At 41.2% G+C, this 15,746-nt stretch overlaps 1 protein-coding gene across 4 annotated transcripts in view; it reads right to left on the reverse strand.

Moving 5' to 3' along the window:
- Positions 1-13,622, reverse strand: part of LOC110531554 (protein mono-ADP-ribosyltransferase PARP14) — a 93,598-nt gene extending 79,976 nt beyond the window's left edge. Inside the window, exons 1-7 of one of the 4 annotated variants that reach the window (XM_021614793.2) lie at positions 12,824-13,622; positions 11,942-12,180; positions 10,122-11,600; positions 9,768-10,004; positions 9,432-9,656; positions 9,189-9,255; positions 6,160-9,093 (exon numbers count right to left, since the gene is read on the reverse strand). In XM_021614793.2, the coding sequence (XP_021470468.1) occupies positions 7,931-9,093; positions 9,189-9,255; positions 9,432-9,656; positions 9,768-10,004; positions 10,122-11,600; positions 11,942-12,180; positions 12,824-12,995 (3,582 nt within the window). In that variant the 5' untranslated portion in view covers positions 12,996-13,622 and the 3' untranslated portion in view covers positions 6,160-7,930. Of the gene's footprint in view, positions 1-6,159; positions 9,094-9,188; positions 9,256-9,431; positions 9,657-9,767; positions 10,005-10,121; positions 11,601-11,941; positions 12,181-12,823 lie in introns of those variants that run through there. The other 3 variants (XM_036987381.1, XM_036987379.1, XM_036987380.1) reach the window with 3 other exon arrangements.
- Positions 13,623-15,746: the final 2,124 nt, after the last annotated feature.

A 15,746-nucleotide genomic window follows, 5' to 3' on the forward strand; every position in this document is an offset into this window, starting at 1 on the left:
TTATTTTAGTAAACATTGAAAATGGGTACCACAGACCCAAACACCACACAAGAGTTAAGTAAGTAGTAGGCAAAACAGATTTCGGGCACGGCTAAAATAGCTTCCAGATAATTTGGAACTGCAGCCACTCCATTTGATACATGTTCCTGGGTGCCGAAATTACGGGCTTCCCGACTGTAGGCTACGCGGTTGTTTTATTTCCAATTGTAAAAAAAAAAAAAAAAAAGTACTCAAAACATGTGATAACCCTTGTGAAAATGTAGTCGACCATTTATATCCATGCTTTGAGAGAGAGAAGGGAATACCTAGTCTGTTGCACAACTGAACGCATTCAACAGAAATATTCCACATTTAACCCAAACCCATCTGAATCAGAGAGGTGCTTCCTTAATTGATGTCACCGGCGCAGTTGTTGGTGGTTAAACTGCCTCTTTTTTACGATACTTCTACTCTCTGTTCATCATATATGCATAGTCACTTTAAAGATCCCGAATAATTTATGGAATTTGTTTTTTCAGACCAATGTGAAATTTCACATTTTTCATTCTTGAGTCAAAAAATTCCCCTGGTGCAATGGAGACGTATCAAGAAGTGGGTTCTACCCCCATGTAATGTAAACATGTTTTTTGCAGCATTTACCATGGCCTATTGTCCCAGGTTGCAACTACCCTTTCCGGCCTTAATCGCAGGCCCATCCAATAGCGGTAAAACTTGTTTTGTAAAACGTATTTTAGAGAATTATTAACATGTATTATCTCAGAAACCTGACAACATTGTGTGGTGTTATTCACGTTATCAACCTTTGTATGATGAGTTGTTGAAGAAAATAAAAATCAAGTTTGTTGAAGGAAGAGCCGCATCCCTGTCTGATGATGAACTTTGCCCTCCTCATAAAAACAATATGCTGGTTTTGGATGATCTGCTTTTTGCCGGTAGTGAACATCCTCAAATTGCACAAGCTTTTACTCAATATACTCATTATCGAAACCTGTCCGTGCGTTACTTGGTACAAAATGTGTTTCTCCAAGTTAAAAATAGCCGTACCATTAGTTTGAACGCCAATTACATGGTTTTGTTAAAAAACGTAGAGACAAACTACAAATAAACATTCTAGCTCAGCAGATGTACCCTGGAAGGAAATCCTACTTTATGGAGAGCTATGAGGACGCTACCAAAGCGCCATTTTCTTATTTAATCGTGGATTTAAAATGAAATACTCCAGAACACCTGAGGCTCAGACAGGATTTATTCCGTGGGAGTGGCCGACAGTTTACATTCCGAAAAAGTAAAAATATGTCTCTGCGTTTAAAAAGAAGCCTATCGCTCTTGAGATCCCTAGTTGGTGCTACCCATAAAGAACGTAAGGCCATCTTGGGTCATTTTTCTTCAGATCTCATATTATCACTATGTGAGATTGCTTTGAATCTTCTCAAAGGACGCATCCCAATCACCCTGACCCAATTAACAAAATTAAAGAGACAAAAGACAGCGATCAAACTCTCTGCCAATAAAAGGGCCATTCTTCAAAAGAAAAGATACACCATACAACAGTCTGGGGGTTTTCTTCTACCTTTACTAAGTATAGCCGTGCCCTTCATCACCAGCCTTATTGCTGCCAGACGTGGGGGTTGAACACAGAGTGTGATGGCCAATAAAATGTACTTAGTGCTTCAACAAGAGTTGGATAGACTGAAACAGCAATTACAGGGACCTGAAAATATCAAACAGCGGAAAATTATTTGATATGGCCATGAGGGATATTTTGAACACAAAAGGATTGAATCCCTATGATAAGGTCCAAAAATACACAAAACTATTGCAAAGGTATTTGGCCTTGGTAAAACAAGGTGAGTGTCAGGTCTTCTAGGAGTAGTGGGTTTGGAGTCAGGCGCAGAGAGCAGAGGGTTAGGACAATCATACACCAGGCGCATAAAAGTGACCGGCCCAAAAACAGGACTCAAACAGTCCGGAGAAAATACAATACAAATGCACATCCACAAACGAACAGAGGAACAAGCCCGCACAAAAGCAGGCGGGCCTAACCGGCTTCAATGGCCCTAACCAAAACCCAAACAAGAAACCGGTGTAACCAATAAGACAAAACTAACAGAAAAGGAAAAGGGGATCGGTGGCAGCTAGTAGACCGGTGACGACGACCGCCGAGCGCCGCCCCGAACAGGAAGAGGAGCCACCTTCGGTGGGAGTTTTGACAGTGAGAGAGAAACCAACCATTTATCGCTTTCCCTACCGGAACCCTTAAAGGATGAAGAGCATAGAGAGAGCCCTGCCCCTGTAATTCCTGGACTGGAGATCTTACCGGTTGAAGATCAAATGCATGTTGAAGATAATGTTATGCATGACATGCTGACACATGTTCCAGCACGTAACAGGAAAAATGTTAGATGCATTATGAACAAAATAAAATACTTAAAGGGGGCCGCTACTTGGAATGGCAAAGGAGAGTTTATCTTTCAGGGAGATGTTGTCAAGGGTTCTCATATGATGGACTTGCTTAAAAGTACCACAGCATCCCACAAGATGTTCTTGGAACCCTTCCCCCTTTTGAATGGGTCAATAATAACTATTTTATGGGTGAGTCTTCACCCCTGAACGCCTCCGGACCTTTTCCTAATCCTGATCTCTCAGGGAGGTTAGACTTTTGAATGACTTCTGAATGACTTTTTATTAAATTCAATACATTTTATTTAAAAAAATGATACAATTTAACATTTGTGACATTATTTAAACATTTGACTTGAGCCTACACCTTGATTATAGGGTCTTAAAAGGACACATACTTAAAAACGTTTGATATTTTCTAACCAAACAATCTACGGTGCTATCATTACTTCTTAAATCATCATTATAAAGAGACATAACATCTTCAAAAGAAACTCCCCGGGCTCTTTGTCATAGGTAGAATACACAGTGGTGACCACAGGTAGAATACACAGTGTTGACCACAGGTAGAATACACAGTGTTGACCACAGGTAGAATACACAGTGTTGACCACAGGTAGAATACACAGTGTTGACCGCATGTTGTGGAAAGGTTATCTTGTACTTGTTTGATGCTGTAGTAGATATTTGATCCATTTTTGTCCAAAAACTGTTTAATAGGTGGGGGAAATGGGAAAAAACGGGGGGATTCCATAGGAGTGAAAAAAGTTTCGATTTTTCTACCTCCTTCATCTTCTAATGTCACAGCTAGTCAATGTTCACCAGGCATGTGTTTAGGATGGGTATTGACAATAAACATGGCCGGTCGATCCTTCCCTTTCTCAATAGGTAGTTCATCACAAGCCCATACTCCACAAAATTGGTTTCCAATCAAGTGGCTCATGAGACCTTCTAGCTCTTGGGTAGTCATGTTTTTGCTCAATGATCCTTAATATCTTAATTACTAATAATCCACTAAGACTTGTCTTCGGGCATTCACTTCCAAGATTGAATCAGAGCATGCATAAACAGTCATACTAACTGTACAAGCTAAAGGTGTAGTCCTGCTCTCTCTAATTCTCTCTTTCTCTCTCTCCGAGGACCTGAGCCCTAGGACCATGCGTCAGGACTACCTGGCATGATGACTCATTGCTGTCCACAGTCCACCTGGCCTTGCTGCTGTTCCAGTTTCAACTGTTCTGCCTGCGGCTATGGAACCCTAAACTGTTCATATTTACTCTTGAGGTGCTGTCCTGTTGCATCCTCTACAACTACTGTGCTTGTGGAAGGCAACCCAAAACATTTGACCCAAGTTAAACAATTTAAAGGCAATGCTACCAAATACTAATTGAGTGTATGTAAACTTCTGACCCACTGGGAATGTGATGAAAGAAATAAAAGCTGAAATAAATAATTCTCTCTACTATTATTCTGACATTCCACATTCTTAAAATAAAGTGGTTATCCTAACTGACCTAAAACAGGGCATTTTTACTTGGATTAAATGTCAGGAATTGTGAAAAACAGAGTTTAAATGTAGTTGGCTAAGGTATATGCAAACTTCCGACATGAATTGTATACATCATGGTCACATTACAATATATCTAAATAGTGCTATTTAACCGTTGTAGTTACTTTGTGGTATCACCTATGCTTAATGTAAGTCACAAGGGAGAGAACTTAGGGTTGTTTAGTCATTGATTTTATATTTTAAAAAGTGAAATATTACAAGAAAGTATTTAGAAATAAAAAATATTGCACAAACACTGATTTTCTTAAACTTTTCTTAACATGTTCTAAACATGACTATTTGTGGTAATCACCAAAAACGGAAAACATGTTGAATGAGATTTTATTGGTATGACATACACTTTTACAATTTTAAATACACTTCAACTGTTTAATTACACCTATCATTTCTAGAAAATAATCATGTAATGCATGTGTTAGTTTTTGGATTGACCAAATCTGCAACAAACAGTCAACAACCATAATTATTAATACCCATGAATTATTACTTACGAAAAAAAACAATACAAATATTATAATACAACAACAAAAAATAACTAATTTAATGTAAGTTCTCAATAATACTTCTCAAACATGTCATGACCATAATTTAATGTTAGTGATCAATAATATTTAATCAAACATAATTACTGTAATTTACAACATGAAAATGAGCAAACATATTATCAAATATACTGTAATTTACAACATGCTTTACCCTAAACAGATGCGATAGCGTGAGAACGTCAGGACTGGATGTACACATATGGGCATAACCACGTGACACATAAAATAGGTCATCAATCACTTTAGACGGTTTGCGTTCAACTGTATTCTCTCTAATATATCAAATTGAAATATGCATGCTTTACAGAAAATACATTACTGCAAATTAAAAAAAATGTTAAGAACATTTACTCTCTGTGTCCAATTATTGGGTCATATTTTATTGCTTTGATGTAATAATAACTTCAATGAAGTCAAAGAGTAAAAAACCCATGTGTCCATAATCCTAATTCCTAATCATCTATAAATATTTGCTAGGTATAGCCCCGACTTATCTCAGCTCACTGGTCACCATAGCAGCACCCACCAATAGCACGCACCCCAGCAGGTATATTTCACTGGTCACCCCCAAAGCCTATTCCTACTTTGGCCACCTTTCCTTCCAGTTCTCTGCTGCCAATGACTGGAATGAATTACAAAAATCACTGAAACTGGAGACTCATACCTCCCTCACTAGCATTAAGCATCAGCTGTCAGAGCAGCTCACAGATCACTGCACCTATACATAGCCCATCTGTAAATAGCCCATCCAACTACCTCCTCCCCATATTGTTATTTTTTTATATTTTTGCTCCTTTGCACCCCAGAATCTCTACTTGCACATTCATCTTCTGCACATCCATCACTCCAATGTTTCATTGCTAAAATTGTAATTATTTCCCCACTAGGGCCTTACCGCCCTAATCCTACCTCATTTGCACACACTGTATATATTTTTCCTATTGTGTTATTGACTGTATGTTTGTTTATTCCATGTGTAACTCTGTGTTGTTGTTTGTGTCGCACCGCTTTGCTTTATCTTGGCCAGGTGGCAGTTGTAAATGAGAACTTGTTCTCAACTGGTCTACCTGGTTAAATAAAGGTGAAATAAAATAAAATAATTCAGGTGTGTGAACCATAAACCTATGGATGGTTATGGCCCAGAAAAAATATATAATCATTTTCTAGGGCTGTTGCGGTGACTATATTACCGCCACACTGGCTGTCATGAGTCATGAACGCAGTAAAATGCCATGCGACCTTAGAGTCACGGTAATCTCCCTTTGTGCGGTCTGGTAGTACACAACTCGCGGTCATCAGATCCCTCTAACCACTCTGAAATCAATGCAAATGCAATCGAAAATCACATCAAACACAATCAAAACAGTATGTGCTTTTAAAACTAATCTCACTGTGATTGTTAGGTTAGATTACTTGTTAGATATTACTGCATTGTCGGAACTAGAAGCACAAGCATTTCGCTACACTCCCATTAACATTGCTAACCATGTGTATGTAACAAATAAATGTGATTTGATTTATCAGTTTGAAGAAAGAGGTTCAACGACAGGTTGAAACTGAGTGGAAAACATGGATGTGGATGTCGCTTCAAAGCCTAACACAATGAAATGGACAGCGCTAAGGTGATGATTAATTCAAAAGGCCAAGCCCGAAAAAAAAAACCTGCATTTAAATAATGATTGTGCCATTATACAACACATAGCCTACCACATGGTATGCATGTCAGAAAAACATGTTTAAAAAACTGATTTTATGATGTCTATGGTACATAATTGGTCTATCCTATACAAATTCAGTTAGCCAACAATTATAGATAATTTGTACTTGATTTTGAATAGCCTTGTAATAGTTTTTTTTAAATAACTAATAGGCTGACACATTACCTTTAGCTACAGACTAGCTCACCACCGTGCATTTCCATCTCCATCTCTCCTTCATTTCTTATTGGAGCACGCTGAGAGAGGGGCTGTCAACAGTTTAATGAATTATCTTTAGTTGTTAAAACATGTTACTTTAAATTTTCCGAACAGATTTAACTTGGTTGGCCAAATTAAGCACTTGTTAGCTGCAGGAACCGGGTTGGAGAGCCCATAGCATACAGAGTTTGGGCGGAATATCACCTGTCGCGCCGCTCGACTGTTTAGTGGTTGATGTGTGTGGGGTGAAAAACCGAGTAGCCTACCTCATTAGTTTAAAAAAAATAAAAATACTGTCAGGAAAGCGGCTTCTATTCGCTATTCGAGTGCATACTGATGACATACTTCCCCCGCCTCTGTTCCTGCACATTTGATAATGGCCCATTCTAAATTAAAATTAATTTGACATATTAGTAAAGGCAAGATTAAACTGTGGGTGAAAAAAATAATACTAAATAAAAATATGATCACTCGATGAGAGAACAGCTTGTGCAGCCACAGGCAAGGACCGGGGCGCCAAGTTTTTTTGCGACTTTCTCAAATCATCAATAGCCTATAGTCGCATCATGTTTTGATTTTTAAGGTTTGTACAATATAACTCTTTAGGACCTGCTTTAAATGATCACTTTTACGCTCAACATAGCCACTTCATATGCGCACTCGCTCCAGAATATGACAAATATCCTATCTATTTTATTCGGCTAAGTTCAATTACATTAATCTTACTATAAAATCACATGTAATAAACTATTGGAACGGGACTCAAGCATATTTTGTCTGCTAAATGAACAAGCCTACAGACTATGGTATGGCGCAAAGCCAAAGCCAAATACATTTTCTTCATATCATAATGTTTATATAGACCTTCCTAAAATAAATAATAGGTTTATTGCTTTGGTGTATATTCAATTGATTTAAACTTTTTAAATGTAGATGTTCCAAAAGTGCTGTGTGGCTTGTATACAGCTGGTATGAGTGGAGGCATCCAAATGCTAAACGTGTTTATGTTAATTAATAGTCAATTACAGTGAGACCAGCAGCCTTTTGCATGACAATAACCGACTGACAACATTTCATGACTGCCACAGCCCTATGTGCTACCATACCCTCGATTTTTTTACAAAACTATGAAATATATATATATATATATATATATATATATATATATATATATATATATATATATATATATATATATTTGGACAAGCAGCTACATATGTTGGACAAGCAGCTATTGTTCACTAGGAGCGCCGCCTCTGAATGAGCATTTCCTGTTCGCTTATGGCGGAGTACAGCTCACTGAGTGGGCCGGCAGGTAGCCTAGTGGTTAGAGTGTTGGGCCAGTAACCGAAAAGATGCTAGATCGAATCCCTGAACTGACAAGGTTCTGTCGTTAACCCACCCCTAGGTCGTAATTAAAAATAAGAATTTGCTCTTAACTGACTTGCCTAGTTAAATAAAAGGTTAAAAAAAAATATATAATAATAATAATAACTCATCTACTTAGAGTTACTGTCCCTTAGCAGAAGGTGTCCTGCTTGGTCATGAAGACGCGTAGCTTCATGGTAGACAGCATTGGCTGCTTTCTCTGCTGCCTCCTGTACCGTCTCTGCCTCCTCTGCTGCAGTAGCTCCTACTATCCCTCCTCTTACTGCTCCTGCTATTGCGGCCATCCCAACGACAACTCCTGCAGCTATGCCTACCCCTGCACCTGTCTTTGAATCCCCTCTCATGGTCGCCCTGTTCTTTGCTACAAGTACTGGTCGTACTGCCTTTGTCACGGCTGCTGGCCCTATTGTCATTGAAGCTGCAATCTGACGTTTGACTAAATTAAACAGTGGTTTTGTTTCGAATGGAAGTGGGATCCCTATCACCAGTGCCACCCCAAGAAAAGCTCCTACCACTGCACCTGTTGCTATCCCTGACCATTTGATCAGGAGTTTCTTCCTTGCTCTTTTCTTGGCTTGTTTTCTCATCTCTTCCTCTGACATCTGGCCTTTTAACTCCTTACTAAGACCCTCTATCTCTGCTTGTATTAATCTCTCTGCCTCTTGGAGCATCTCGTTGGTGTAGAACCCTCCTCTGTTATCTCTCACCATCTTCTCTATGGTGTTGAGTAACTCTGCTACTTGGTACTGGTTGCTGTACGGACCCTGCTGATTGGTGTTCCAGTATTTGTTGTCGATCACGTGACAGCGGCCTCCACATTTCTCCACAAGCTTGTTCAGTTCAGCATTCTGTTGGACAAACTTCTCAACGGTCAAACCATTGAGCTGGTCACCATGAGTGAAGAGGACTGTAGCATATTTGAAGGCCTCTGGTGAAAAATACGTCTCGATTTTCGCTACGGCTTCGTTCTCGTGGACTGTGTACCGTTCCACTTTCAGTACAATGAGAAAGGCATGCGGTCCTGGAGCACACTCTGTTATACATTTAACTATTTTAGGTTTCAGCTCCTCTTCAGGGATGTCAGTGTCAAAGAATCCAGGTGTGTCAATCAGGGTGATGTTTCTCCCTTTGATGTTCTTGGTCTGAGCTTTACATTTCTGTGTTGAGGAGGTGGAGGAACTGTCTACGAGGAACACATCATCTTGTCCGAAGATGGTGTTTCCAGCACTGCTTTTACCTCCTCCGGTTTTCCCCAGCAGCACAATCCTGATGTCTATAGGGAGGGTTCAGAATTATAACTTGAAATGGATCAATCATATAGTAATAATGTATTTGATTTAAAGGTGGGAGTGAAGTGTTGTAACTCACCTTGCTCTGGTCGAGTGCCTAATACAAACCCCCTGAGATGCAAAGCATTCTGGGCAGTCTGAAAAGCCTGTAGATTAGAATAAACAATACAACTGCAATGAAGGACTGTAACTGTTATTATTGAAAACATCTATAATTATGGATGTATGACAGTATTATTGAATGGTTTGGCTGAAACAGTGAAGTTAAAGTATGTTTATCCCAATGCACTGAGTGAGACCTTCTTCAAAAGTCTCTGCTCACCTTGGTAGAATCTCTGTCATTTGGATGGACAATGATGCGGACAAGGAAGGGGGTTCTGCTCGCTCGGTTCTGCTCATACCTACGGATCTCTTCTAGCAGAACCTGTGTTACCACATTGTCAGGGAACTGGAGAACCACACCAGTTCCAACTAAAGGGAAGGCAACGGAACGGAAGCGCCGCTTCTCACAAGAGGTCAAAATGTTCCTCACACCCTGCCTCAGAGCCTGAGAGAGGACCGGAGGTCAAGTGTTAATGGAGGTTCAAAGGTAACAGCACACACACACACACACACACACACACACACACACACACACACACACACACACACGACCCACCTGTACTGCTGGTCCTTGGGGGTTGTTGTCCCAATGTGCACAGCTGAGGAAGAAGACACGGCCAGAGCTGAGACCAGACAGTCCCTCCACCAGGACGTTGTCACCAGGTGCAGTCCGTCCCCCTGATTTCCTCACAAACGCTGTCATCATCCCTGGTCCAGCTGCCTCCAACAACGCATTACCAACACGGGAGGAGAGAGGGTCACTGCCAACCATGGGGGACACCAGGGCATCCACCTTCAGAGAAAAAGAGATGGAAAAAAAGAGAGAACATTGAGTCAGTATGAAGTCAACCTAATTCACAGAATGTTGTTGAATCAAGGCTGCGGCTATGTCAGTGTGTCTCTCTCTCACCTCCTGTTTCTCTATGGTTCCCTGGATGATCTCCACCTGGACACAGACCTCTGGAGCCACTGGTCCCCTGGTGGAGGCAGCAGTGGTGTCTCTCTGAGGAGCATGTGTAGTGGTAGTGGTGGTGCTGGACTCTACCTCCCACCCAGGAAACTCCCTCTTCCCCTCTAATAGCCTATCACAGGCCTCCTGCATGGCTTTCACTGCCTCTCCACTCACATCAATCAGAGTGACTTTGGTAAGGATGTGCTGTTTCCTCCCAAAGTCCCTCACTGCAGAGACTATGGCCTCAGAGCACACCTTCAGAGGAACGCCCAATATCCCCGAGCTGATGCAGGGCATGGCCAAGGTCTGGAGTTCCATGGTCTCTGCCAGATCCAGGACTGCCTTTACTGTCTTCTCCAGCAAAGGGCGCTCATTCCTACCTACGCTGCCCCCTACTGGTCCCACTGCATGCAGCAGCATCTTACAAGGCAGATTCCCTCCTGTAGTCTCTACCACTGTACCTGTGGGCACTCTCCCTATCTGCCTAACCAGATCCCTGCTGGCCCGCTGTACCTCAGGCCCCCCCGCCCGGCTCAGGGCTGCAGCCACGCCCTCAGCATGATCCAGGTCCTCATTGGCTGCGTTCACCAGCGCATCCGCCTGTTCCTTGGTGATGTCACCTTGACAAACAACTACCTGCAGTCCCAGACGGAGGCGATAGCTGGTGGCTGCGACCATCTCCTCCTGTATCGATCCGGTTCCTGCTTCGCTGACTACGCCATCCTGATTCTGTTGATGGTGTCTCACGACTCTTACGACTCTGGACCTGCCCATCAGAAAGGCCCCAATCTCCTCCCTCAGCTCCTGAACCTCCTTCATGTGGCCCAGCAGCTGCACTCTACACCCAGGACCATACCTGGCTACCACCCTGCATCTGCTCTGGTTCATCTCCTTCACCTTCGTCTCAAGCTTAGACTTCAGTTCAGCCAGGAGGGCACCGTTGGGCACGTCAATCTTCTCCTCCCCAAACTCTCCCAGCAGATCCTTCTCAGCCTGGTCCAGTTTCCCAGAGGAGAGGGAGAACAGACGGAGCTCTGTATCCCCCAACTCTACCTCCACACGGAGTCCCAACCCCAGCAGACTGCTCAGGTTCCCAGGCCTCCCATACTCCTCCCTCAGGAAGGACAGGAGGTGGGGGGACACCACCACCACCCGCTCCAGCACCAGAGAGATCTTATCCGTAACCAACTTTCTGGCTGTCTGGACTTCATTTGCGTAGCCATGCAGGACCAGCTGAGCTGAGTCACCGCGTGTCACCTTCACCCCTGGAACAACCTCACCTAGATCCTTCTCTATCACTTCACCTAGAAGAAGGAGCTGGACCTGTCCCAGATGACAGGTGGTGCTGATCTTCTCCTGCTTCCCTGTGCTCAGACAATGGAGTACATGTTCTTGACCACCAGGTGGAGATGTCTCGACCGGGAGGGAGTGGTGACTCTAGATTTGGAAAACAAGTGAGTCATTGCAGGGTAATTTCACTGTGGTCATGACAACAATATTTTATTATCTTTCTATGATTATTGCAGTTCAACAGTACTACTGCTTCTAGGATATCTGATGATTCTCCATTCTAGCGTGGAGGTATTTTTCAGTTTTACTTTAACATGGTTATATTTAGTTAAAATGACTCTTCCCGCAATATTACAGAACCACACATTTATACCTCACAAACTGGCAAACATCCAAGTGTGGGCTAACAGTGCAAATACAACAACAGTGTATTGTCATCATGGTGATATGTGACTCTGTTTTGGTGTGTCTGTATAGTCTGGCCTCACCTGACTACTGACTGGGGAGGTTGTTGTGGGTGGAGGCTCCTGACTGCTGACTGGGGAGGTTGTTGTGGGTGGAGGCTCCTGACTGCTGACTGGGGAGGTTGTTGTGGGTGGAGGCTCCTGACTGCTGACTGGGGAGGTTGTTGTGGGTGGAGGCTCCTGACTGTCTCTCAGAGTGAGGAAGAGAGGTCCTCCAGGCATCTCCAAAACATGATTAGGTTTCTGAAGTACCCTCTGCTGGACTGGAAGAGATAGAGTCATAATGAGTTGTTGTTGTCATGTAGTTGTAGTAATAACAATACCAACAATAATAATAAGTTGTACTATATATTAAGCCTTTTGCATTCACTCCAGGACTTGAAGAGTTAAAGGCTACATAGGCTAGAGGAGTTGTGCTATAATCTATTAAGTAATATACTGTATGTATATGTATATCTATAAAGTTATGAATTAATATACTGTATGTATATGTATATATATAGTTATTAAATCATCTCAAAAGTTATTAAAATAACAACTTTCTCCCTTTTTAGATTGATAAAGTACTGTAGAATTAATCAATATAATGAAAAGCCAAAGTAATGCATTTGCGCATGCCTGTCTGCATAAGCGTAGCCTGGCTATGGTAAAGTGAAACTTAAGCCGATACCAGATTTATTTGTTGTGTATGTCTGAAAAACATTCAGATTCAACACATCCTACTACAAATCCTACTTCAAATATTATTGTTTTACCCAAGTGTAGCCCTATTCAAATAATACATATTAAACATGTAGAATAACATATTGAAAAACAAACGTTCACTTATGAACGACTTTGGCAAGACTTGGCTATATGGTAATACCGCACTCCATATTCAATCCCTTAGCCTAAACATTTTCGTACCTGTCTGGTCAATAAATGCGATCTTGTAGACTTTGTCACCAACTGATTCTACTGGTCCACAAACTCCGCCACCGGATTTACGTTTAATTCCAAAGTACCTTTTTATCATATTTTTCTGTGGTGGGTCCAGAGTCTGACACTCGAAGAAAACAGGGTATTTGAAAACGTCCATATTATAAAGTAGCCTGGTTATTATTTGTCGTTGACCCTATTAGAAAGAGCAAATCAGTCGATCGAGGAGAATACGTAGACAACACTACATGCACGCTCGGACTCCTATATTTTGATCATATTTGCTTGAACTTTAGATATGGTCCGCCCTGGCCCAAAAATAGACGTCTATTATTGGTCCAGATTTTGTCAGTCCAGACCATCCCCAAATCAACTTCCGTGGATTTGTGGCACTCTTGAGGGGATTCAATTAATATGTCCCGGGCGCCAAGGTAGGAGTGTTTTGCAGCGGGTGCAAGTAGATCGATCATACGGAAATTGTTAGGATTGTAAGAAAAGCGATCCGTGAAACATGAAACGTAACCGTTAAATTACATTTGTAAACGTACAAACCCTATGTTACGACTATGAATGAACATTTACACGTTCAATTCTTACTTTATGTATGCCTTTACTCGTTTACATATATGTTTTATATGTACAAACTTGTCAGGAATGTGGTATCAGCAAAGGACATGAACCGAAAGTAGCTAGTCGAAATTAGATAGTATCTCGAGCCCAAACGTGAGTATTGCTTTGCAATTTCCGGTTTCATTTCTCCCCCCAAAAAGTCAAGGGCTGGGCAAAAGTCCAAGTACCCCTGACTGCAGTGTGCAGTTCGGCTGGCTCAATGTGGGCGGAATCGGACGTTTGACTCCGCACACTTCTGACCCCGCCCATCGTTTTTTTTTTTCCATCTGAGGTTTGACAGTCACACATTGAAGACAAACACACACATTTGTGCAAGGCACACGTTGAATACAAACATATTTCATTTTTGAAGATCGTAAGAAATATGATGTAAAGTGGGACCGGCACATGTGTTGTCACACTTTTTGCTCCATGCTATATTTGAGACAAGCTACTGTTATTGTTGCAGTGAACAACATACTTGTTATGTGTGTCATGTACTGTTAAAATTGTGTTGATAAATGTTATAACTTTGTAATGATATTATTTAATTGAGCATATATACACAGTTACTACCTATCCTGATTTCTAATGCCGTTTACTTTCCTCATGAGAATGAAGACAGACTACACCATATAGACGTACTGACACGCTGAATATGCTTCCTACATTACGCTAGACGGTCTCCAGTAAAGAGATCAGAGACGCAGGTGACTTCTATGTCATGTTTACTAAACAGCAGAACAGAATTAACCCAGCAGAGAAAAACAAGGCTTGACACTCCTCAAAAATGGCTTCACTTCTGCTCCTCCAGAATACACTCCTTTTCTTGTTGTCAACTGCCTCCACATAGAACATCTCATCATCTCTCTGTAAGTGGAACGAGAACATGAAGGGTTCCTTGAGGAAAATATGTTCCTCTTCATCCAGGCCATTATACAACCGTAGTTCTTTAAGGCTTGTAATGCGGTCTTCCCCGTCCATCCCAATTACACTAGGGAGGGAAACGGTGCCTTTAAATGTTGGGAGTTTGCACCACCTAGCTGCCTCTAGGGTGTCCCTTAGAAGAACATCTGCTTCCTTGAAGAATAAATATTAAGAGTAGTGCCTCATTGGGTGATCAAGTCAAATTACACCCTACTTTCACAATACCACCATGCAAAGTAAAAGCCACTATTACTGAAGGGGTTTTGAGTGATATCTATAACTACTCAAGTAATCACAACTATTATATATTGCCATGCGTCAAGCCTTCAGCATTACACACAGTATACTACATACCCAGTTCACAGCTCCCAGTTCGCTGTGCATTTTGTTTTCAGTATCGTCTAGACAGAAAACAGATTGTGGTCATTAAGTAATGTAAGGGAACCTCTAGGGATGTGTGTACAATAATGCACCTTACTTTAGCTAATAGCCTATACAGTACCTGATCCTGCAGAGCTGGATGCTGATGTGACATGCTGTGACTTCTTGGGGGGACGGGGACGTCTTCTACATCATCCTGAAATATATTGGAGGGGTGGTTTAAGTCTTTAAGCATTGGTTTAAGACTATACCACTCATCATACGAGGGGGGGGGGGGGGGGGGACTAAGTCTTTAAGCATTGGTTTATGACTATACCACTCTTCATATGAGAGGGGTGGTTTAAGTCTTTAAGCATTGGTTTAAGACTATACCACTCATCATATATATATATAGCAATCAAATAAAATATTTCAAAAAATCTAATGAATACTCTGCAACCATTCAAGCAACTGCATTAGCATGAGAATATACAGTGGGGAGAACAAGTATTTGATACACTGCTGATTTTGCAGGTTTGATAAAAATTACAGACCTCTACATGGTCGCAGTTGTAAATGAGAACTTGTTCTCAACTAGCCTACCTGGTTAAATAAAGGTGAAATATATTTTTTTTAAAAACATGCTTTGTAAGTAGGACTACTTACAAAGCATGTTTGTTTAAAAAAAAAAAAATATTTCACCTTTATTTAACCAGGTAGGCTAGTTGAGAACAAGTTCTCATTTACAACTGCGACCATGTAGAGGTCTGTAATTTTTATCATTGATCATTTATCATTTATCACTTCAACTGTAAGAGACGGAATCTAAAACAAAAATCCAGAAAATCACATTGTATGATTTTTAAGTAATTAATTAGCATTTTATTGCTTGACATAAGTATTTGATACTTAAGAAAAGCAGAATTTAATATTTGGTACAGAAAACGTTGTTTGCAATTATAGAGATCATATGTTTCCTGTAGTTCTTGACCAGGTTTACACACACTGCAGCAGG

The sequence above is a fragment of the Oncorhynchus mykiss genome, chromosome 9 (genome assembly GCF_013265735.2).
Source record: "Oncorhynchus mykiss isolate Arlee chromosome 9, USDA_OmykA_1.1, whole genome shotgun sequence".
NCBI lineage: Eukaryota > Metazoa > Chordata > Actinopteri > Salmoniformes > Salmonidae > Oncorhynchus > Oncorhynchus mykiss.